General features: G+C 42.4%; 1 protein-coding gene across 9 annotated transcripts in view; it reads left to right on the top strand.

The window, feature by feature from the left end:
* Positions 1-25,251, top strand: part of EHBP1L1 (EH domain binding protein 1 like 1) — a 260,212-nt gene that overhangs the window by 170,924 nt on the left and 64,037 nt on the right. For 4 of the 9 annotated variants that reach the window (XM_078660729.1, XM_078660730.1, XM_078660727.1 and 1 more), the window contains 4 exons: positions 5,465-7,235; positions 17,518-17,687; positions 17,915-17,963; positions 20,136-20,999. In XM_078660729.1, coding sequence (XP_078516855.1) covers positions 5,465-7,235; positions 17,518-17,687; positions 17,915-17,963; positions 20,136-20,999 — 2,854 coding nt within the window. The other 5 variants (XM_078660724.1, XM_078660726.1, XM_078660725.1 and 2 more) reach the window with 2 other exon arrangements.

A 25,251-nucleotide genomic window follows, 5' to 3' on the forward strand; every position in this document is an offset into this window, starting at 1 on the left:
AATAAGAATAATTTATGGACAAGGACCAACTGCGTATGCCGACCATTGACTCCAAACATATAAACATAGCAGTAAACTGAATTAGTAACTGGTGGAGCAGAAAAGATCTCAAAGTCAGCAGAGCTGTTTGTCCTCCTTGATGCGTTCGCTTGCAAAGGTGAATACATGAGATACTCTTCCTACATAATCCTGTTTTCCCTCCCACTATAACACTCACACTGGTTATAGAAGTGTACACAACGGCCGTGTTAGTTTGGGACTCAGTATTTTACCAAACTTGAGTCACAGTGCTTGTAACAGAACAGTCTATAGGGCAATGTCAGTCTGAAGAAGAAGAAAAAAAACAAAAATTCCACAATACATATAAAAAGGTCCAATCATTGAGAGAGAGATACATGGAAAAAGAAAGAGCAAGACAACGGGAGGCTTAGAAAGTGCTCTCATCCCCACAGACAATTAGAAACCAGAAAAACAGCATTCCTTCATTCTCTTTTTCCTACTAGAACTTAAGCCACCTTCTTTGGGAGGGCGATCCTAGATATTTACGCCTAAACTATGAAAGCCCGTCAATTTTTGGGAATTTAAAAGGAAACATGCATAACGGTTTGAAACTACGGGACTTCCATTACAAAACATGGAATGTAGTAACTAGGTGATGTGCAGGAGGAATCTCTCTGCTTTCCATGTCTCAAGACTGAGAACAAAGTGTTATGCAGAGACGCCGTTCAGATTTGTAAGAGTCCCAGTCTGGGCACAGGGATTGGTGGGTGATAATCGAGAAAACAGTCAAGCAAAAATTGTTCCATCAGCCATTTTTTTTAATTAAGGTTTTTGGTTAAGCGGGTGTTTTGCTTTTAAGCCGCCCCAGAGGCATTTGGGTAGGAAGAGTAAAGACATCATACTGTAGCAGTAAACATGGTGCCCCAATTAGGAAGTGAATCGAAGCAAGTGGAGGGTGAATATGAAAGTGCCAGACCCAAAGGAACTGTACAGAACACATGGTTTGTGGAACTAGCCTGTCTTGGTCTAAGAGTGGCAGAATGACAAAGAATTAGTTGGATGGCTTTAAGCAAAGCTGAGTGCAAATAGCACTTGGCCAGTGGCGTTTTACTCCGTAAGTAACAACGTTCAATGTTGAATAAATAGATTGAAACAGTTTGTTAAAATTGTTGCCTCCATTACACCCCATTGTTTACGGAAACTCCTAAGTTGGGCACTGTAGAATTTGTAAGATCCTATTAAATGAAGTGGTGTTTATTCAAAATATATACATCTCTTCCAAGTAGATCACCTTTGGATCATCCTTTCACTGCTTTAAAGATTTTTAAGAGGAAGCAGTTTTTGAAAATTAGATAGGAAAACAACTCAAACACCAAAATTGATATTTCATTCTAAACCAAATTTCTTCTTCTGCCTGCTCAAAAATAAGCTGACATGAACCACTTTTATAGAATAAATAATTTTCTTTACATTCATCAAGGTGCATCCCTAGTGGGAGAAAACGGATCCACCTTTTACCATCATATGACTTGTATAACTGATTACTCTCCATTTCTGGAAAATGTTTATACTCCTAATCTTGCTACAGATCTACCTTCTACTTTCATCCACAAGAAGATCTCACAAATGCTCAGAGTGTGCTGCTCTCATGGGCAGTCCAAAGCATATTCTTTGTCTGCTATAGAGCTGATATTCAAAAGTGGCTATGCTACATAATTTTTACATTTACACCACAACAGTGTCAGCATTGCAGAGACTACTAGGCCCCATGTGCTCACTTGGCCAAGTTATAATGTAAACTCTACAGTTCCTTTCAGCAGTATACTGATAACAATTTATAGAGACAGTGACCACGAAAATGGTTGACTGATTGTTTTGACATGCTGTTGTTTCCAAGCTGTTTTGCCACAACAAAATAAAAACATATTCCAGTGCTGCTCATTAGCTCATTGTCATGGACCACAAAAAGCCATATCAATGGTCTGAAATTCAATGTCATTGTTTAGAGTTTCAAATCCTTCCTTCCTCTTGTACAAGGAAACTAACCGGGTCCTAGGGACAATAACATTGGACTGTTATATATGAGCAGGCATAGAATCTCCCCCTTTAGTATCCAGCTATTCAGTTAAGGGAATAGGCATTTCTGAAAAAATTTTCACTGCTTTATTCAGAAAGGAAAGAAGACTGGGCAAGCAGATACTCCAAGAAGACTTGACAAATCTTCTCATAACAGCATATACACCTGAAGATCATTGAGGCTTCTTTTCCAAATAGGGGTCTTTGCTTCACCTGGATATTTTTTGATACGAAGAACAATAGAGTGCCAAAGGTTTGCTTCTGAATTGTGAGTGGGGATGTCGTTTTTGAGCAAATTGGACTGCTTGAAGTGGATCATTATGCTTCCCGCCCAGTCCCTCTAATTCACAGCTGTATTCAGAAGTTCAGGAGGTCGAGTGGCTTGAAAGTTTTACCGTTAGCCCAAGTTTGACTTCAACAGTTCTGGTTCTCAACTCTGCTTTTTTTTCCAGACAGCAGCTTTCATATATCTCCTCTTGTTTCATATCATCTAGTTTAACTGAGATTTGTTATTCTTCGCCAAGACGCCTCTGGGAATTCGTTGTGCTCTACAAGTTCCTTCTTTCATTCATGTATTCCCTCCTTTTCGTTGCTGAACTTGAGAGCCAGGTTTCTGAAAATGCACTTACGTCTTGTCATTGTTTCAATGCGTGTCCCTAGTGAAGACTTCCAGGAAGCAATATAAGAAAAGTGGCTAAAATGTCACCACGGGTCTCTGAAGAAGAGGCTGGCTCTTTGGCATACCTACTTGATGATTTAACCGCTCCCATGCGCCGCCCGTTTTGCGGCAGTGCGGCACTCCCACAAAACGGGCGGGGCCGTGTCGGCCATTGGCCGACGGCAGCACCAGCGAGGGAGCGTTGCCATCGGCCAATGGCCGATGGCAGCATGGAAGGGGTTCATGTACGTTGTTTTTCACTTGGCTGGTAATAGGCTTTAATGGATGCAAGTAAACATTATGGGTGAGAATCTGCTTTGAATTTTAGAGACCTCATTAGATCTAACTTCAAATTAAGCTGTGGAACAACATTTTGATGCTTTACTCCATCCTCTCAATAGAGACCCAGGAGCTCATTTACAAGCCTAGTGCGCCGCCAGAATGTCTCTTTTTGTGGCATTCCTTTGGCGCATGGGGCTTAGTTATATCTACAAGGCTACGTAAAGCCACATGTCGAAGCATTTGATGGCCTTTTAGATATGGACTGAGGCAACGCAGTGCAAGTCGCTGCGTTGCCTCACGCTACGATGGGTCGGTGTGACATGGGCATTACGGTGGGTGTTTCCACGTAACACCCATGGCATTTGACACATTCCCAGATTTACAACAAGCTGTAAACCTGGGAATGCATCAAAGACCTACGCCTCCCAGGGGTGGTGTAAGGGAGGCGCAACGAGGAGAAATAACAATTTTCCCTCTTTCTATGTGTGCTGCATTCCATAGCACACTAGAAAGAGGAAATCGCCTCCATTGATTGTTTTTGTGCAGAAAGGTGCCCCTTCCTGCACAAAAACAATTATCCATACAATGCAGACACCCTTGCACCATGGCGCAGGAGTGCCTGCGTTGGTGCTTGGCAACTAATTGAGCACCAGCGCAGGGAAGGAGGACAGAAATGAGCCGTATCCTCTAGATACAGCGCATACTTGCCCTTTTCTTTTGCGTAAGGCAGTGCAGCAGGAAGTCTTGCAACACTGCCCTGCAGCAAAATATTGTAGCTGAGGCCCCTAGCTTCTTAGAAGTAGTATGCTGACTTCCATTGTGCTCCAGTCTTTCGAACCATTGATTACCCTGCGGCATTGAGACCTTCCCTGGAATGCAGGCTATTTAGTAGCTATGCATATGATGGCTATATTAATGAATTTCTAGTGTTTTCATCCAGAAACATTATATCAACTTGCAAAAAGACCGAATGGTCCTTAGATGATCATTCTTCTTTTCCTAATGTTGTAGCAGAGTTTCAAACCAGGCCAAGAGAAATTCCTACAAATTTCTAGGCGAGTCCCAATATTTCCTCAAATTGTTCACAACTAGGATATTTCCAAAGCTCTTAAATTTTACTTGGCAAGAACAATTGCCTTTTCACACTATTTACCATTGATAGTATCTCAACTGCTATATCTAAATCAACAAATGTCATTGTTAAAATATCCAGATGTCACGTCAGTTTGTAGGTTTACAGCATCCTGCACTCTTCACGTTCATTGAACAAGGGCAACAGAAGCATAAGCGTCCTTTCAAGGACATTTTCTGTTTTAAAACATGTTTTAGGCTAGACCACGGGTTATTCTTCCTATTTTTGTAAGTTTTACTCTGTAGATGTATCATCCGTAAAGTATGAATTTTAAAAGGGTATCTGCACCCTGGTCGCTTAAGCCTTGTGAGTATATTCTTTCTCTCATTATTGTTTGACTTTATAAACTGATTCACACCCAGCTGGAGAGAAGGGGTGGGGGGGGGGGTGTTGAATGAAAGCATATAGTCATAGACTTCCGGGATTCTTAATCCTTGTACTCCCCTTCACAATGCCCACCTAACTACCCCTTCATCACTTATACTATGCTTCCATTATGCACGCAGGAAAAACGTGTAAAGAATATTGCGAGTATGTACTAGTTGTTAATGTTCGAATGAATGAATGAATGAATACTCACTTATATCGCGCATGGTTACCCGAGGGCATCCCAGCGCTTCAGTGGACCAATTAATCCCCTAAGATTTAAGAAAATAGGAAGGTTTTCAGCATGTTTCTGAATCTAAGATGGTCCTCCTCCATCCGGATAGAGTCAGGCAGGCTGTTCCAGAGTTTAGCTGACTAAACAGAGAACCGTCTGCCACCCATCCGGCTTCTCCTTATTCTGGGAACTACCAAAAAGTTCTTATTGCTGGATCTAAGGGTCCTGTTTGTTTGATATGGACAGAGCAAAGGCTGAATAAGGTCAGGTCCTGTTTTGTTTAGAGCTTTGTGGGCAATGGTCATGGCCTTAAATTCAATCCTTTGTTGGACCGGCAGCCAATGAAGCTGCCGGAGCGCTGGTTTGGCTGAAGTTCTACGTGGAATCTGTAGTAGCATCCGGGCTGCACAATTCTGTACAGTCTGCAGGACCTTAAGTGTCCCCTGTGGGGCTCCTAGGTACATGGAGACAGGGCCTTGTGTGAAAAGGGGCACCCATAATAGGAAACTGTTAAGGCTATTGAAGTGCAAGCTTTCTTTTGGAGAAGCTTTTCCTTGCTCTAGTGAGCAAGGATTAGGAGCACTGCCTCGTCATAAAGGTAACCTTTCATTCCTTTAACCTCCTAATATTTTAGTATGAATGTTTTTGTATGTAGTTTTAGAGGTATAGATTTGTGCTTACTTTTGTTACAGAAGTTTGTTTCTCCTGTGTTTAGGTCCGATCCAGTATGGAAGACAAGAGAAGACCACCCTCAACCTGCTCCAAGGCTTAAGAAACCTCAAATTGCGAGTAATCTAAAAGAAGCTACGAGTACGAAGCCAGAACTGCCAGCTCCTCAGGTGGAGGGTGGACACGACACTTCAGATATGACCCAACTAGTGGTAGTGGCTGAATCTCCTTCTCCTGTAGAGTTACCTCCTGTGAGAAAACGCAAGCAGAAGACTAGGTCTGACGAGAATCCAAAAGCTCTTGAAGATGATACTCCCTTACACACCAGAGCATCTTCCCAAACTGTTTTAGCTGAAAAAGTGTTGCCTTCTGTAGATCTGAGTATTGAAGGAGTTATTAAGGAGGTGATTTATCAAGATGATGTTGGTATGAAGAGCATTAAAGATGTCAGAATGGTGGCAAATCTGCCATCTGTAGAGATTCCTGATACAATTGTTGAAGACAGAGTTAGGGAAGATGCATCCTCTAAAGTAGATACTGTTGTACTGGTTAAAACCATTGTTGGGTTGGTGGAAGAGTTCCCTTCCATAGAAATCCCTTCTTTGGACAAAGATATTAAAGGAAGAGGAGGTGAGACTTGCAAAGAGGATGCTGGGGCATTGACATCCAGGTATATTGGGTTTGTGGAAGAGTTACCCAACATAGATGTGCCAACATTGAACAGTGAAAAGAGCCATAATGAAGTTTCTTCTCAAGAAGATGCTGGTTTTCCAAGTACACACCCAGTTGAGTTTGAGGAGGAGATATCTACTATTGAGATATTTTCTCTGGACAGTCAGAAGGAATGCACACAAGACTCTTCTCAGGAGGAGGATGTGTTACTGAGTACAAAACAAGTTAGTTTAGTGGAGGAGGCATCGTCACCACAGATGTGTTCTTTAGAAAGTCAGAAAATTCACACACATGATTCTTCTAAAGGAGATGATGAGTTGTATGTAAAACCAGTTGGGTTGGTGGGCAACATATCTCCGGTAGAGGTACCTGCTTTGGACAGTCAGGAGACTCATAGAGGAGCTGAGTTATCTGAAAAGGACCTTGATAACCTGAATACAAAATCACTTGAGGTGGAGGACAATTCGTCTTATGTAGATGTACCTGCTTTGGATACTGATAACAGTAATAGAGTTGACTTTTCTGAAGTTGACGCTATAGTCCCAACTACAAAAGCTGTAGGGTTGACAGAAGTGGTTTCTAGTGTAGAGGTTCTTAACTTGGACAATGTAAAGATCAGTAGAGAAGACTTAACAAAGGATATAGAGGTACCGACTAAAAAGGTCTTTGGATTAGAGGACAGTTTAACTTCTGCAGAGGTACAGTCTTTGAATGGGGATGAGAATCATAAGGGAAACAAGCTTACTCAAGAGGATGCCGAGAGTATTAAACAGATGAAGTTAGTGGAAGTTGAACCTTTTCAGGAGGAGACTGTAAAACTATCAACAAAAAATATGGATATATTGGAAGACTCTCCTACCCTACATATACATGCCATTGACGACTTGGAGAATCATGGAGAAGTTGAACGATTTCGAACAGGTGCAGAGATACTGACTACAAATGCTATTGTGTTTGCAGAACATGCACACCCTTCAGTGGTACATGTTATGGACAATGAGAAGAATCATACAAGTCCATCTTCTCAGGAAGATGCTGAGGTACGAGCATTGATGGAGAACGTGTCTTTGGTGGAAGTGCCTTTGGACAGTGAAAAGAAGGGTAGAGGAGAAGAGACTTCTCAAGATGATGCTGAGGACCTTGAGGTAACGATGCCTACATTAATGGAAGATTCACTTCCTGTAGTGGATTCTGCTGCCTTGGAATATGAAAAGTTAGGTAGGCTTGTAGGTACTTTACAGGAATCTCCTGAGATACTTGATATAAAAAGTGTTGTGCTAATGGAAGAGAATGTTGGAACAAATACTAGAAAAGGTGTGGAATTTGTGCAAGAAGTGTGTTTTACAAAATCGTGTGAGAGTCAAGTGCTGGTGGGTGAGACGTTGTCTGAGGAAAAGGATGCTAATGTGCTCACAACATATGAGGCTGGCGTTGAAAAGCCTTTGGTGGCAATGCCTGTTGCTTTTCAGTGTGAGGATAAAGTTACACAACATGAGTCAGAGCCATCTACTAAGGAGGTCCATGCAGGTGATTTTGCAGTTGTAGCAGACATGCCAAGTTTTGTGGAAGTGCTCCGAGCCATGGAGAGCGAGGAGAGAAACAGAGAGAAAGTAGGGCATGCAGAGCCAGAGGCTTGCCTCTTGTCTTCTGGAATCCCTACAACAGACCAACATACCACTGCTCCGACTTCTGCAGAGTCTATAGTGGCAGAAGAAAGGAACAGTGCAGAGTTTAGAATAGCACCAGATCTTGTGTATTCTGGGGTAGGCTCTGATAAAGCGATAGAAGATATGGCTTCTAGAGGCAGATTAGAAGTCTTAATTGCAAGAGAACAGCTGGTCAAAGGGGAGGCACTATCTTCACCAGCTTCAGAATATGACACACAGATACAAAAAGAAAAGAGAACTTTGTTAAGAGGCAGTTCGTCTTTTACAGAAGTACTTCTCTGGGATACTGAAGTGAAAGGCAGAATGGAGGGCGCTTTTATTGGTACAGGAAAGCATGAGGTTGAAGATCAAAGTTTAGTGGAAGAGACAGTGTCTTCAGGCATTCCTGTTTGTAGGTCTGAGGAGAAAGCAAGAATAGAAGACAGTTTCATTACTTCTGAAACACATGAGTTTAAGAATATGGGATTAGAAAAAACATCTTGTTCTTTAGCAATAGCGCATTCAGGATGTGAAGAAGAAGTTGGTAGAAAAGATGCTTTTATGTATAGTGGACCATTAGACAGAAAGGGTGGTGAATTACAGAAAACGTCTTACTTAGTGGCGGCAGCTGCTTCAGTGATTGAACGAAAGGCTATTGTTGGGGGACCGGAGGTCAAGGATGTTGAGATGGAAGTGATGTCTTCTGTTGAAGTACCTGTTTCTGCATTTGAACTGGAGAAGGGTAGAGAGAAATGTGAAACACGTAGGATGAAGGATGGAAAGGTGGGTACATTAGCTCAGATAGAGGTTCCTCCTTCAGAAAATGAGATGTACAGTAATATAGAAGACACTTTCGAGCATACAAAAACACACATGATCAAGGATTATGGGTTTGTAGAAATGCCATCTTATCTAGAAGTCGCTCATTTAAAAACTGATGCTAATGCTAGGGTAAATGATACTTTCCAGACTACAGAACCCCATGAAATCAAGGACAGTGGGCAAGTAGAAGATCTTCATTGTGTAGTGAAATCTAATTTAAAAAGGGAACCAATGGAAGAATACCTATCCAGGTACAATACCACACAGGATACCATGGATGTTGGCTTAGTGTATCCTTCGTCTTCCATAGAAGTACCGTCTTCTTCATTGATTGAGAAGAACGGTTTGGAAGATGAAGATTTGATCAAGGATGTTGGCTTTGAGGATACTTTGTATACCGTAGAAGTAACACCTCCTTTGGCAAGTGAGAAAAGCGGTGCAGTAGATGACACTTTTAGGTATATTGGAATACATGACATCAGGCATGTTAACGTGCGAGAAGTGTTATCATGTGTTGAGGAGCCTCCCTTGAGGAGGGAGAACTTAGGTGGTGTAGACGACAATTTAAGATATTATGGAATGCTTGAGAACAAGGATTTCTCCATATTGGAGGATTTATCTTGCACAGAGATACCTCATTCCGAAGAGGAGACAGGTAGGATGGAAGATACTTTGAAGAATACTACCTCAAATGAGGTCACAGATCTTGAGTTTGCGAAAAAAGTATTTTCTCAAGGGGCCCTGTCATCCAAGAATGAGGAGACACCTCCGATGGAAGATATGGACTTCAGGGAAGATTCAGCACCTATAGAGGTGTCTCAGTCAGAAACTTTTAAGCAAACCACATCACATTTAATTAAAGATGCTGGATTAGGAAAAGGCTTATCTGCTTCGCAGTTTCTTGTGCCGGAAGGTGAAAAGAAAGTTAATGTGGAGGAGTCTTTCATGCATCCTGAAATACATGAGATTGAGAGTGTTGATTTAACAGATGCTTTATCACACTTGGCCAGTGACAAGAAAAATATGATAGATCTCATTTTAACAGTAGCTTCACCATCTGCTGACATACAGCCTTGTGATATTGAAGCAAAAGACTGGATAGAAGATACTTTTAGCTATACACATGAGGTTAACAATGTGAGGTTATCAGACACATCAACTTCTGCAAAGTTAACTGCTGCAGGCATTGATGAGCAAGCAAGTGTTCAAGACACATTTAGGTATTCTGAAACACACGAAGTTAAGGATACTGGAAAAGAAGTGCTACCTTCTGGAGAGGTAGCTGTTTCAAAGATTGAAGACAATGATAGAGAAGACTACACTTTCTGGTCTTCCAAACCAAATGAAATTGAGAATGTAAAGGTAGACACAATATCTCCTGTGGAATTTCAATCATCTGAAAATGAAGCAAAAATAGTACACAACACTTTCCAGTACACAGAAATGCCAACAGTTGAGAATTTTGGGTCTAGAGAAATGATATCATATTTAGACGTCACTCCTTCACAGAGTGAGGAGAAAGCTAGAATGAAAGATATTTGTGGTTTTCCAGAAGCCCACACATTTGAAGACATTGGACCTGTGGAATATGTATCTTCTGTAGAGGATGTACACTCTTTAAGTGTAGGAGATATAAATGGAATTAAGTTAGGATTTTCAACAGTTGTGAATACTAGTGCTTTTGAGTTAGTGGATACCTTGCCTTCCTTAGAAGTACCACCTCCTTTGGCAAGTGTACAGGAGGATGTGGTAGAGGGCTCTCTCAAATGCATTGGAACGCTTGATATCAAAAATGTTAATTCAGTGGAAGCGTTGCCTATTGTTGAAAAACCTCTCCCTGTGACTAATGGTCAGGGTCCTGTAGAAGGCACTTTCAGTTATTATGGTATCCAAGAGAACAAGAACTGTAGCCTTTTTGAAGACATATCTTCTACAGAGGTACTACATTTAGAAAATGAGAATGAAGCTCCCACTTTGCTGTCTACTTCAAAGGATGAGGCCAAGAACTCATCCTCATTATCTTCTCTACAGGCTCAGCAACCAGACAGCGAATGGAAAGCTCAGGCGGATGGCACTGTCATGTGTACAAGAAGGAATGAGCTAAAAAATCTTGACTCTATAGACCCTTCAGCATCTAAATTCAAACCTCCTTCTGAGAATGAAATAAAGGCTTGCTTAGCAGATGCTTTAGCATATACTGCTACCACATCCATTGAGGATACAGATAGTGCAGAAGACATTTTCAAATATCCTGGAATGCATGAGATCGAACATGTAGTGTTGCCAGATGTTTTAGTTTATCCAGAGAGTGGGAACAAATATGTAATGAGTACCACATTAACAGATGCTTCGCCATTTGTTGAAGCACCTTCCTACAAGGTTGAGGAGAGAGGTAGGTCAGAAGATACTCTCATGCAAAGTGAATCATGTGAGGTAGGGAATGTTGCATTTTTGGAAACACCGTACACTGCAGAGCGATTTGCTTCAAGTTTGTTAGAAGAGGCTAGTATTGGAGACTGTTTCTTGACTGCTACAGTGCAGGAGGTCAAAGATGTTGGAAGGGAGGTTCTGCCATCTTTACAGGTACCTATATCAGAGGTGGAAGAGAAGAGTAGAGTGGAAGACACATTTCAGTTATCTGAAACACATGGCTTCGAGAACGAAATCTTATTTTGTAAAGAGTTTTCTGCAGAAAGTGAGGTGAATAAAAGCATAGAACATCCTGACATAATTAAGGATTATGGGGATGTAGGAATGATATTGTATCTAGATTTTGCTCCTACAGGGTTTGAAACACATGACAGTATAGAAAACACATTTGATTTATCAGAAACCCATGAAATCAAGGAAATCGGACAAGACCTATCTTCTGTATCGGCATCTTATTCAGATAGAGAAGCTAAAGAAGAAATCATGTTTGGATTTAATTCAGTTCTTGATACCAAAAATGTTGGCTCAGTGGATGATTTGTATACCACAGAGTTAACACTTCCTTTAGTGAGTGAAAGAAAGGATGAGGTAGAAAAACCTTTCAGGTTTATTGATACACATGACATCAAGAATGTTATCTCTTCGGAAAGGTCTTCCATTGAGAAACCTTCCCCACGAAGGGAGAGTCAAGGTGGGCTGGAAACCACTTTAGGAAGCTGTGGTTTGCACGAGAACAATGTTTTTGCCCTATTGGCAGATGTATCTTCTGGAGCAATACCTCACTCAGAAAAGGAGACAATTAGAGTAGAAGATACTTACAAACGTACTGACTTATTTGAGAGTGAAGGTATGGAAACATTAGCTTCTGTAGATGCTCTTCCATCAGAGAGTGAAAAGAAAGCTCAGATGGAAGATACTTTTTGTTGTAGAAAATCACACAACCTCAAAGATACTGATGTGCTACCTAAGCTCAACGATTTTGGGGTACCTCCTTCAGAAGGCAAGGAAAAGACTTGTGTAGAAGACCCTGCTGAATATACTGCAGCAAATTCAATCAAAGATGTGAGTTTAGGAAATGTGATCTCTTCCCCAGTGAGTGATGGGAATAATAAGACAGAGGAATTTGTGAGGTATCCTGAATGGCATCAGATTAAAAATGTTGCGTTAACTGATGCTTTATTTACCTTGGATGGTGATGCGCATCGTATGATTGACGCCGATTTAGTTGAAGTTTTACCATCTACAGTGGGTACTGCATGTGAAGTCGAGGAGGACGATAGTGAGGAAGACAATTTCAGGAATACAAAAACAAAGAAAAAACAAGATATTAACATAGAGAAAGGACTTTCTTCTGTAGAGCTATCTCCTTTGGAAAGTGATGAGATGGTTAGGGTAAAAGATGATCTCCTCTGCTCTGGAATAAACAAGATGCCAGATAACACATTTCTGGAACCGTTGCTGTTTCTAGAAGTCCTTTCTACAGAGAGTGAAGAGAAAGGTAGGACAGGAGACATTTTCAAGAATACAGCAACATATGAAATCAAGAATGGAGCGTTAGTGGAATTGTCATCTTTTGTAGAAGAGCCTCCTCTCCGGAGTGACAGGAACGATACATTAGAGGATTCTTTCTTTTCCTCTGAAACACCAGAGAGTATGAATGTTGGGTTAATGGACGCTTCATGCTCTTTAGAGTTGCCTTTGGAGAACAAGGAGGATTATGAAGTTGACACCATGCCTAGATATACTGTAACATGTGAAATCAAAGGTGTTGGCTCAGTAGAAGGACCAGCTTCCGTAGAGGTACTCTCAGAGACTGTGGAGGACGTTAGAGTGGATGACACCTTTCAGTATTTTGGATTATCTTCTGAAGTTGTTTGTCCCTTGGTGAATGATTGGATGGATAGGGAGAAGGATGCGCCAAAATATGCTCAAAGACATGATATCTTGGATGTTGCTTCAGTAGAAACATTATCATCTATAGTGAGGTCTTCTTTAGAGAGTGTTGATCAATGTGGGGTTGAAGATGCAGTCAGATATTCTGGAATACAGGAGATTAAGGATGTTGATTCAACACAACCCTTATCTTCATTAGAGGTATCTTCTTCAGGGAGTGAAGACAAATGTCAGTTTGAAGGCACATTCAGGTATGGTGTAAAATGTGAAGTTATGGATGTGCTCTCAGCAGAATCAATGATTTCTGTAGAAGCATCTTCTTTATGGAATGAGGAGGAATGTGACTGCAAAGACACTTTCCGACACTCCATACTTGAGCCTACAAATGTTGATTCAGAAGAAAGTATAACCTCAGTAGGGGTTGCTTCTTCATGGACTGCAATGGGAGTTGATATAGAAGATGCATTATATACTGAAATGCCTAAGGTGACAGATGCTGGACTCACAGAAGCTGTGCCATCTATCGAGGTAGGTTCTTCAGAGAATAAGTTGGCAGATGCAATGGAAGACTCTCTATTGTGTAGTGGACCAAATGAGATCAAGGGCTTATTTAAAACTTCAGATTTTGTAGACGTATGTTCCACAGAGAGTGATGAGGAACACAGTGCAATGGATATTTGCAGTTGTGTCAGCATGCATACAGTGAAGGAATTTGAGTTAGTGGAAGCTTTATCTTCTAAAGAGACAGCTTCTTTAGGAGTCACAGGGGGCGGTACAGGAGAAGATTCCTTGAAGGTGTCAGAAATTTGTGAGATCAAAGATGTGTTATCTGAAGGTATTTCATCTTTAAGGGAACAGCTTTCAGGGGGTGAGGATATCGTAATGATAGAAGACAATTTCAGGTACAATGAGCCACTCAAGAAAAAAGATACTGATGTAGGGTTAATTTTATCTTCTGTTGAGGAACCTCCTTTGGAAAAATCTCATCACAATTTTGATGGCAGTTTCACATATGTTGCAGATGTAGATCAATCAAAAATAGTAGAGATTGGTGGGTTAGAGGGAAAGTTCAGATCTTCAGGGATTGAAGGGAACAAGGAATATGGAATAATGGGTTTGCCCTCTTCAGCTGAGACACATTCCATAGAAAGTGAGGTAAGGCAGGAAATGGAAGAAAGTGTGAGAGATATAGAGAACTTTGAATTTGTGGCATCAAGGCCATCTTCGCCTTTTGAGATGGTATTACCCATAGAGTGTGAGAGGAATGGTAGAACAGAGAGCACTTTAGATGACTCAGGCAAACACGAGCCCAAATGTAATGGAACAGGAGCAGAGTGTGCCACCTATGAAAGAGAAGAAAAGGTTGAAGACAGTGTGGAATATGCTGGTGAGTGTCTTATGAAAGATGCTTTTTTAGTAGAAGGGATATCATCCATAGGAACAAAGCCTTTAGAGAGCACAGAAAGGGAAAGGGTACAGAATGCTTTCAGATTCACAGAAGAGGAGGAGACGAATAAAGTTGGGTTTGTTGAAGTTGTATCCTCTTTTGAGGTATATGGATCAGAGGCTGAGGATGAAGGAAGGATAGAAGTTATTTTGGGAGATGTGCCAATGCTTGAGCGTAATAGTGATGAGTCTTTGGAAGCTATGTCACGTGTTGGATCATCTACAATACACAGTCAAAGTGAAGAAATGTTGGAGGACGCATTGAGCATGTCTGAAATGTGTATGATGAAAGATGATATGGTAGAGTTAATGTCAACAGTGAGCAAAGATAAAGATGAGCCAAAAGACACTTTACAGTATTCAGGATTGCATGAGTTTGAGGATATAAGCTTCCTAGAATCTGGGGAAATACTGCCTGCTAAAGTTGAGGAGCAGTGTGGAAATGAGGAAATGTTCACTCATATAAGAAAGGATGACTTGACAGCTACTGACTCATTGAGAGAATTAGTATCTGTAGTGGTGTACCCTCAAGAAAGTGAGAAAAAAGTTAGACTGGAGGACACTTTGGAAGGTGATTGGTTATTGGAGTCAAATAATTATGACTTTGTTGCGGATGCAACAGTTTTCACGAGCAAAATGGAAGTAGGGGGTAACAGCCAGGAGGATTCGGGAACATGTAGTGAAGTGGAGTTAGGGTTTCTAGAAATGCTGCCTCCTGGACATTTTGCATCTGTGGTGAATGAGAGGGTCAATACTGTGACAGACGAGGCCTTCGAGGTGACAGATGTTGAGCCAGTGGAATCATTGTCTTCATTGGGTTTAGCTTCTTCAGACCACTGGGGGCGAGACAAGGTAGAGGAGGCTCCATTGCTGGGTGCAGGAGAGGCTTGGATAGTTGATGTAATGTCTCGTTTGCAGCTGAATCACACCATAGAAGCTGTGGTCAAGGGTAGCACAGAGGAGGTTACCGAGCTGAAACTTGAGGTCCCTGCTGCGACAGACGGAGGGGTTGAAACAGTACCGCCTTCAAATGTTTTTGCCGGTCAACTGAATGAGAAGAAAGTTGGATTGGCACAGGCTGAGGTGCCTGCAGAAGAGGAGACTGGGGCATTCTCTTCCACTGCCCCATCAATGGTAGAGGATGCACCCTCCTCTTTGGAGTCACCTTCTGCATTGAGGCGCATAAATGAGGGTCCCTGTAAAGCATCAACACCAGCTAGAGGAGATACTGGGATACCGACTGCAGCCAATTCCATACCTCTAGTAGAATCTTCACCTACGTGGAAGGCATTGTCCACAAAAGCTGCAACATCCTCAGCAGAAAATCAAACAACCAGAGCCCTCTTCTTTCCTATCCAGGAAGTAGATTTACCACCATCAATTGCTTCGGAAACTGCTGACCTGTCCCCTGAAGCCGCTCCTTCTGTTTTTGAGTACAGTGGATCCCTGGCATACGCTTCCACCACAATTGAGAAGAGCTCCTTCCAGAGTGAGAAGAAGAATGAAGCCCAGGCTTTGCCCACTAGTTCTCTAACACAGCATAGCATACCTCCTGCTGAGATCACTGATACAGAGGGAAGTGGGGGAAAGGTGAAAACTGAGGAGTGCACCCAGGTATGAATTCGTCATTACTCACACCTGCAGACTTTGCCCCCACGCCACAGTCCGTAACTTTTTGGTTTTGCTTGAACTAACATCCCGTAAACTTCCTCATGGTGTGGGTCAGTCATCAGAGTTAGCATATTTTAAATGGGTGGCAGCTTAGGTAAACTGACACACAATCTCATGTAGTTTTCATGAAAATATTGCTAATGTCCATTTTGTTCCTTTCAAAGGAGCTGGAGCATTGAATGGCATGTAGAGGTGAGCAGTTTGCGCCCTTCAACGGAATGATGAATAGGCAAATACTGCAGTCTTGATCCCTTTACAGGAGTGAGAACTTCCACAGGCCCCTTAAAGTGAGCAATAACACATATCAGTTTGTGTTGCTCTCCATGTCAGAGGTCATAATCTTTTTATACAGTGAACAGTGACTCAATAGTTGGCCGAAATAGCCTTTTCCTTTTTGTGATGGAAATGGCAGACACAGGACTTGGGAGTTGCCCTTTTACTTTTGGTAGTTGGTAGTTGAGCAAAAGACCAGGGAACGCATGGAAGCATGGTTTTGTTTGCAGTTAACAGGCGCCACCAGCATTGACTTGTCTTACACAAGGTATAACAGAGGCTGACCACTGAAAATAATTATTAAAGTAGTAGTCACTGTAAACCAGGAAATGATGCATTTGTGGCTCCAGACAAGGGAAAAAAATATGGTTGCAGAACATAAAGAATTGGAAAGGGAAGGAGAAATGAGTTACTGAAACAATGTTTTTTCATTGCAACTCCATTATACTTGTAAGGTTTGTGGATAAGTTTAGGAAAGCTAATGTTAGGAGAGCACTAGACTCCTGGAAACAGAACTGCTCACCTCCAATCTGCCTAAAGGACATGGATTACTGAAGAAAGGTGTTCAACATCTTCCCGGGCACAGAATACGCTTTGCGAGTCATCCTCCCGAGAGCCCTAATGCATGCTGCAGTGGACTTGAACTTTTGCATGGGTTTCTCTTGGCTCTTTGTTGCTTTGGACATGGTTTGGTTTTGTGTACCTTGTAAATGCTCGGTAAAGTCTAGCACGAACTGGGGCTGTGAAACCTCTCCTCTTTTCCTCTTCCTTAACCCCTAACCCTCAGGTGTCCCTAGGCCAAAAAATGCTGGGAATTATTGCTCTAGTAATTTGTAACCGGAAAAAACATGGAGCTAAGGCTTGCTTTGCTGGTATGGTGGTAGAATATTGTAACCAAAATATTGTCATTCATAAATGCTCTGTCCTAAATATTGTTCACAACAATATCACCTACTTGGAGGTAATAAGAGAAAATATACACACAGAGACAATATTTTTATAAACAATATTTAGGAAACAATATTTCTGTTAGACAATATTTTTGATAACCATATGGTTATATACAACCATTTTGTGTAAAGGCCCATTGCTGTACTTTGGCCTCCTTCTCAGAGAGCAGAGGCAGACCACATGTGCTATAGCAATTCCAGTATGGGATTTAAACAATAAATTGGCATATATTTGTCCCCTCTCTTTTAGTATATATATATGCCAGTGTCATTCAAATTATTATTTTTTGTTGCAGATGAGCCTTTTGGATAGCTCAGATCTGGTCAGTACCAGCAACTCCCTGCTGCAGTGGTGCCGAGAAGTCACCAAAGGCTATCGAGGTGTGAGAATCACCAACTTTACCACATCCTGGCGCAATGGGTTAGCCTTCTGTGCAATCCTGCACCACTTCCACCCAGACAAGATGTAAGTAGACCACTGTTATCCACACCGTTGGATCAGTGATTAAGAAACATACTTGGAATTAGCTAGGAAATGCCAGGGGCAGGGCACAAGGCTACTGTGTCAACTGTGGGCGGGGTAAAGTCACACCAGCAAGGATATGATTGGCATAAAATGTGCACAAGAGACAATGCTTTTTTTAAAACAGGGATGATACTTTAATAATTTCTTCACTACCTTTTGTTTTATAGTAATTATGACTCACTTGATCCTCTGGATATCAAACTAAACAATAAAAAAGTAAGTATGTTTTGTTCTTTCTTCATAAACCTATTCAATAAACGTTTGTGGATCAGTGCATATACTGCATTCGGTTATATCTCTGTGCTTTGTTGTTTATCAGTGGATGGATGAATACTTTGACTCTTTACTTTTAATACATATATCTGTTTATCTGCAGCTGTTTCCTTATATTCTCTGTCTCAGGAGTTGGCCCCATTAGGAATACTAGCCTATAACTTCTTTGAGAAGGCAATACTCTCTCTTTCCAAGCTGCCAACTGCTGATTTGCTGTTTCTCGTCTCAGGGCTAGGGCAAGGACTGTTTACACTCCAGGCAAAGAGATGTTTTCTTATATCCAGAGTTTCTCTCTTGCTGACCCAAGGGCAACACTTAATGGATGTAAGGGCAATCTGGCACCACAGCTGGTGGTACCCAACGCAGGTTTCAAGGATTGCGCACTTAAGAACTGGGGCTGCATGCTCTCTGGCCCATAACACTGGTAAGTATAGCGCCATTGCCTGAGTGGCAAACTGGAAACACCTTCCATGTCTCCACTCAGCATCTTCATTTGACTGACCACAAGGTGTGATTGTCTTTACTATACCATGGAGATGTGGTAGTGACATACCTGGTGTGGAGGGAGACTAGCTCTCAGCTTCTGTTGGCAAACAATTAATTCAAACAAATAGCAACTTGAAAGTGGTGGATCCCTCTCTCGCGAGTGTAACAATCAATGAAATGGTTGTAGAGACTCAGGTGCAATAGAGATAGATCAGATGAGATCCGGATAGGATGGATAGGCAGAAATGTTAGGGTTGGAGACCCTTATGCCTGAAATTCAGAGTTAGGAATATTGTTGCAATTTGATGTGACTGCACTTCCTCCCTAAGTCCATCAATTTGAGCAAGTATCGGCTAACCGAAGTGTTGGAAAAGTAAAGCAAGGAATGAGTTGTAGCTCAATTCTCACTGGCTCAGAAAGGGCTCACACATCATTCCACTGAGTTTGTTTAGTTGTTTTCAGCCTACCCTACATATAAGAGTATGTTGCTACCTCAGGTGTCATTGGGAACATTCTAGGTCCAATTTCACTCCCTAGGTGGTCAGGCAGAGGGGTGCAAAGCTTGAACACCTGCGGTCTGTCATTACACTATGCACAGATGGCAGCTCTTTTATTTTTAACTATGCGCCTGGCAACTTTCTTGCTACCGCTCCAGAATGGGTCCTCTAAACAAAATAGATGATGGAGGGTTGTTCCTCTAAGTGAAATATTGGCAATCCACAGTCATGGCAAGGGTATTTTTTCCTTTGGGTGATATGGTGTGCTTCCACAGGTGAGGGGTAAGGTAGTTATGTTCTATGGCTAATATGATATATTTCTCCGAGGCGTTTCTTCTCGATGGGGGAGGTGGGGAAAGGACAGGTGTCCTTTGACAAGCAAAGGATGGAGTCCTTTCTTTTTCGCGGTGACAGAGTGTGATACTACAGGCCATAAATGGCTCAAGTGTGATATGATGCCCGTTAAGCGAAGCATGATGGCATATTCCCTCCTCTGTTTAATCCTTTTTTTAAAGGCATGCCTGGAATAATTACATCCTCTCTGCTCTACTCTAGGCCTTTATCTGTTGCCACCTTCCTTAGGGAATGAGAAGAGTGAGATTATGTGATAGGCCTGCAGCTCACATTTGGTGTTGCTCAACCATACTATTGCTGGGACTCCAAGTAGCTACCTGTGCAGAGCAGTAGGCTAATAAAGTTAATCTGCCTCCGAGGTATGGGGCAATGGGAAGAGTTCCCATCATTGCTGTGCTTACCCTGCTTCTCCAGTATTTAAGATAGGTGCATCATAACAACAGGGCCGGACTGGCCGTAGCGGGCACCGGGCGATCCCCCGGTGCGCCGCACGGGTGGGGGCCGTTTTTGGGCTCCTGGAGGCCGTTTTTGTACCAAAATCGGTTGAAAATCTGCCCCGGCAAAGAGCTCGGCGGCACCTCCAACCCCCCGAGTAGGGAGGTGGAGCCGGCTGAGCACTTTGCCAGGGCTGGTTGTAGTTCCCAGTCCAGCCCTGCATAACAATTTCAATTTAGGAAATTGGGAAGAATGGATAAGGTATGATGTGGGTTGTCCTTGCATGGTTTGTAATTCTTGATGTCCTGATAGTAACACTTTACATTTTCTATCTTCTCTTAAGGCATTTGATGGGTTTGCTCTTTTGGGGATCTCACGACTCTTGGACCCATCAGATATGGTGTTTCTGTCTGTGCCAGACAAGCTGATCGTCATGACATATTTGTGCCAGATCCGGGCGTTCTTTACAGGACAGGAGCTTAACATCATTCAGATTGAGCAGAACACCAGCCAGAGTACATACAAGGTGGGCAAATTTGACACAGATGACCACTTCTCTGTGGATCCAGCACGCTTCTACTCTGAGAAAATACACAGCACCCCCGGCGGCACCATTGTCCTCAAATCCGTTGGCAAGAAACAAGAGGACAAGGCGCTGCAGATGAGTGCAGACAAGAATACGGATGGACGCAGTGTGCCAGAGACCAGCGAAGCGGTGCCCAGGGCGAGCACTAGTATTAATGGTGCTCAGTCGTCGGCTGTGGACACCCCTGACACTGCTTTCAAGGATTCTGGGACTGCTGCCCGAGCAGAGGAGGGTGTGAATATAAATGGGGGTGTGACTTCAACTGCTGGGGCTGGAAAATCAGATGGAGTACTGCCGCCTCCAAGGACTAAGAAACTGAGGATAAATGGAGAGCGGGACCTGTCTACTGCCGACAATAAAGGCACTGATCAGCTAGAGGGTACAGAGGTAGGCTCAAGCAAGGAGAGACTCCAACGCAGCACATCCACCTCGAGCCAGGGCACACCCGTGGCACCCCCACGTACCCACGGCAGCAAGTGTAGCTTCTCCCACGTGAGAGATGCCGACCTGGTCAAGAAGCGACGGTTGCGCCTTAAGAGCGAGTCTCTGTCGCTTGAGGATAACGAGGTGGGCGCTCACATGTCTGAGAGTACACGACGAAAGTCAGAGATCCTCACTGTGGTAAGTATGGTCCTGTGTACGGTGGGGTGAGGAAGTTATTTGTTGGCTTTTGTGGCTTAAAGACATTTGAGCATAAAGCATTTTACTATATGCTGTATCAAAAGCAGATGATGATACAGACAGAACCACAGCTTTTATGTAAACACAAAGTTTGTGTGCTTAGCTGTTTTGTAAGCTCCAAGGTGATATGGGCAGTGATGATGCTAGGGATTACTGATCCATCATCACCTGTGGTCTAAGTGATGCATAGTTATCCAAAGCTGTGTTACAATTAATCGTAATTTGCAGTGATTCTGTGACCAAGAAGACATTCACAAATGAGATGTAGCCAATGAGCCACTGTCCTCACACATGACGCTTTCTTGTTTTAAGTGATGAGGTGATAATCACACTTGAAAGCAACAACAATTTTCCATGTTGCTGAGTTGTTGCCCAGAACTTTGAAGTAAGGAACAGTTCGTACATGCAATACAAGTAATGTAGTCGTTTTTCAGACCGGTGAATGCGGTATTGATCTATTAACCTCACATCTAACGTAAGCATTGAGTTGTCACCCACAATTGTGATGCGATAAGCATAAAGCAAAAACCATCAAATTCATTCAAGAGATTAATTATTTCTAGATATCACATATGGAATGTATAAGACAAGCTGAGAATACCTAAGGTGTGAGTGAACATTCAACGGCGAGTACACAGTGATGCAAAAATGCATGAAAGTTAAGATGCAGATATATATATAGGCCTAGATGTAGGTAATTTTATTTTACCACTTCTTAAATACCGAATTTTACCGATTCGGTATTTAAGAAGTGGTAAAATAGAGGGGGGGGATGTAGGTATTACAGATTCAGTAAATACCGAATCGTTAAGATTCGGTATTTACCGAATCTGTAAATACCGATTCGGTAATGCCCATTGATTCCTATGGGCATTGAAGCCCAGAGGAATCAATGGGAATTACCGAATCGGTATTTACAGAATCGGTAAATACCGATTCCAGCAAGGGTGCAGGGGGTGTCACTTTGACACCCTTTAGCACCCCAAATACAGGCATGTGTGCCATGTGGCACACAGACATGCCCTAAGGGCATGTCTGTTTGTCACATGGCATAGGTGTGCATGCACACATGTGCAAGCACACCTGGATTCGGTATTTTACCACCCAATTGGATTGGGTGGTAAAATACCAACTGGCAGATGCATCAAAGTTATGTTTTGCGAGTCCTTAATAGCGAATTTTAAGGAATCGCTATTAAAGACTCGCAAAACGGGATGCATGTAGGAATCGCAATGTTAATAGCGATTCCTACAGATTCCTTATTAGCGATTCGGTAATAGCTAATCGCTAATAAGGAATGGCTTTCCCATTCATTCCTATGGGCCTAAAGGCCCATAGGATGAATGGGAAAGTCATTCCTTATTAGCGATTAGCTATTACCGAATCGCTAATGTTCTGCTATTTCAAGGGTACCAGGGTGTCCAAAGGACACCCGGTTGCACCCCTGAAATGGACCTGTGCACAAATGTTACACACACGCATGCACTAAGGGCATGTGTGTGCGCAACATGTAACTTTGAAAAATGCACAAAAGTGCATTTTTCAAAGTTTTAGCAAATTACCAGGAAGTTCAACTTCATGGTAATTTGCTCCCCCTATTAGCGAATTCGCTATTTTTTTGGGTTTCATGCATTGCATTTAAGGAATCTCATTTTGGGATTCCTTAAATGCAAGAGCAATTTAAGGCATCGCTATTTAGAGATTCCTTAAATTGCGATTTCTGCATTTGGGATGATGCATCCCAAATGCAAAAATTCCGGGAGCAAACGGACAGATTCTGAGAATCTGCCCGTTTGCTCCAGGTATTTTCTTCGATGCATCTGGCTGCAAATCTGAAAGGCCTTTGGGACTCAGAAGAAGCCCACCTACATCTAGAAGTTACCAAATCAGTAAAAATACTGAATCGGTATTTTACCGATTCGGTAAATTTACCGATTCGGTAAAATTGGCCTCCTACATCCCACCTACATCTGGCCCATAGTTTGCAGTCTGAAGACAAAAACATTGCAGAGAATAATCTCATATGAGATGAAACAACGCAAGTGTATGAGACATGCTTTTCTCTGTGACATCCACTATCTCTTCAGATGGCAGTGGGGACGACTTAAGTATCCCTGAATGCAAAAACAGGGGCCAGTATGGGAATCCTCTGGTAATTCATTGGTTGCAGAAACAAGGCAGTTTCGGTTTGCATTCCTTACTCCCATTAAAGAAGCTTGAAAGTATGTGTCCCAGCAGCCTGTAGCTGCAAATTGAAATCAGATATTTATTTGTGACCTCACTGTATTTCAGATACAACAAAAATTCTGACTTTCATTATAGGGTTTTAAATTAAGACTTTGCAACATTAACAATTTAGTTGAATGAAAGGATGTGTTAAACCATTTTGTATGTGTCTTTTCTGGTTTAAGCTACTGGAAATGGTATTTGGCTGAAATGATCTTTACAATGCAGTGCATTGTCATGCTTTAGCTGACAGTATCCCATTCACTGGCATCCAGATGCCTAGGACTTTCTTCACTGAATCCATCAAAATCTTTCTCTATTTTACTATTTATTCTTCTGAAGAATTACAGTATCTTGGTAGTGTGTGTTGTCAAAAGGCATTCATAGTAGTTCTGGGTCACAAGTGGTCCTTCTCACACTGGTAACTTCACAACAATATGCAGTTGGATGTTTATATATTACTCTTGAGGATGCAGAAACATTGACATTTGTACACAAAGACCAGAGGTCAGATGGCGTGAATGCTGTGGCGAGTTACGTCATGGTGTGGAATAAAAGGGAAAGTAGGATACTTTTGAACTATTTCCTTGAGGTCAGAACAGTTGATAGCAATTTCAGATGCACATAGAGTTCATTCAGGAGGTTGGGACATAGAAGGAGAATGCTATTCCCCTTGCTTTCTCTGTCCTTGCCTTAAGGATTTCCAGTTGTTTTGAGCGGTGCATATGCAGCCAAGGAGGGAAAGGCTGTTAGCTAGGTGATCACATTTGTTGGTTTGGATACATTTGAAAATTATGAATACTGATTTATCTTGATGTTTGCTGGGAGGAGGAACCAGTGGAGATTCTGGAGGGTGGCAGTGAGGTTGTTATTTTGCTGGCCATTGATCAGAACTCTTTTTGCACATCACTATGAACTGATAATTTTGTATACTAACTTATTTTGACTTGCTGCAATCCAGTTTGGACAATTAAGCAGAATTTACTGACAAGCAGCACCTTGTCTCATCTATCGTACCTTTGTCTGCTGAGAGTGTACTAGGATACAGCAGTAAAAAGTTGCGAGAAATTATGGGTGTGTAACGTTAATAGCCACATCCCTTTACTTTCTGCATCAGCAATCCAATTTTAGTGAAGGACAGCCCCGCTTTTCCTCATCAGATGATTACATTTACCTGCAGATTCCTCACCTTGTGAATCTCCTCCAGATGCTAGACAGGATCCAGAAGTGTTGAAGTAGCTCTTCTTCTCGGCCAGACCCCATTACTGGGGCCATGGGTCATGGGCCTACTGGGTGCCCATTGTGGTGGTTGAGGATGTTTGCCAATCGTCTTTGGTCCATCCATCTATAACTCTGCAAACTGGGCCAAGAACACCCCTTTTCACACTTGACTCTTAGGATGGCAAGGGCGAGGAGTCAAGGGCCTCTCATGGAGGTATCATGGGGATTATGAGCTCAGGAAACCCCGTGCATACCTACTCTCTTGTTGTTGAAGCACAGGTAGGGCAGGATAGATGCATGCAGTGGCCCTGCTCCAGTGGCGAATGCTCTTGAACCATAGGGGGGGTGGTAGATGTACTCAGAACTTCACAGCTGGGAGATCTCAGCATGGCGGCGCACACAGTGGCATTTATCTTCAGCAGTAGAGGTCTCCCTAGGCCAGCTGTACACAAAAGTGCTAGGATAGTAAGTGCTACCTCCAGGCTGATTATAAACATATGGCAATTGTACCGATAAGGGCTACCACCTTGGCAGCAATGGAAAATCTTAACTTTGGCGCCAGCAGTGGCAGCAGCCTTTCAGTCCCATGGCAGGCCAGTCACACACAATGCTTGCACATTTAGGATTCTTGGTGCTGTAAACGACAAGAACAACTCAGGGAGACCAGGGGACACTTTCACACATGGTCACTCTTGTCCTAGCTCACTTGCAGTCACTCTCTATCTCTGTTCATTCTCCATACTGG

This window comes from Lissotriton helveticus, chromosome 9, assembly GCF_964261635.1.
Source record: "Lissotriton helveticus chromosome 9, aLisHel1.1, whole genome shotgun sequence".
Classification (NCBI taxonomy): Eukaryota; Metazoa; Chordata; class Amphibia; order Caudata; family Salamandridae; genus Lissotriton; species Lissotriton helveticus.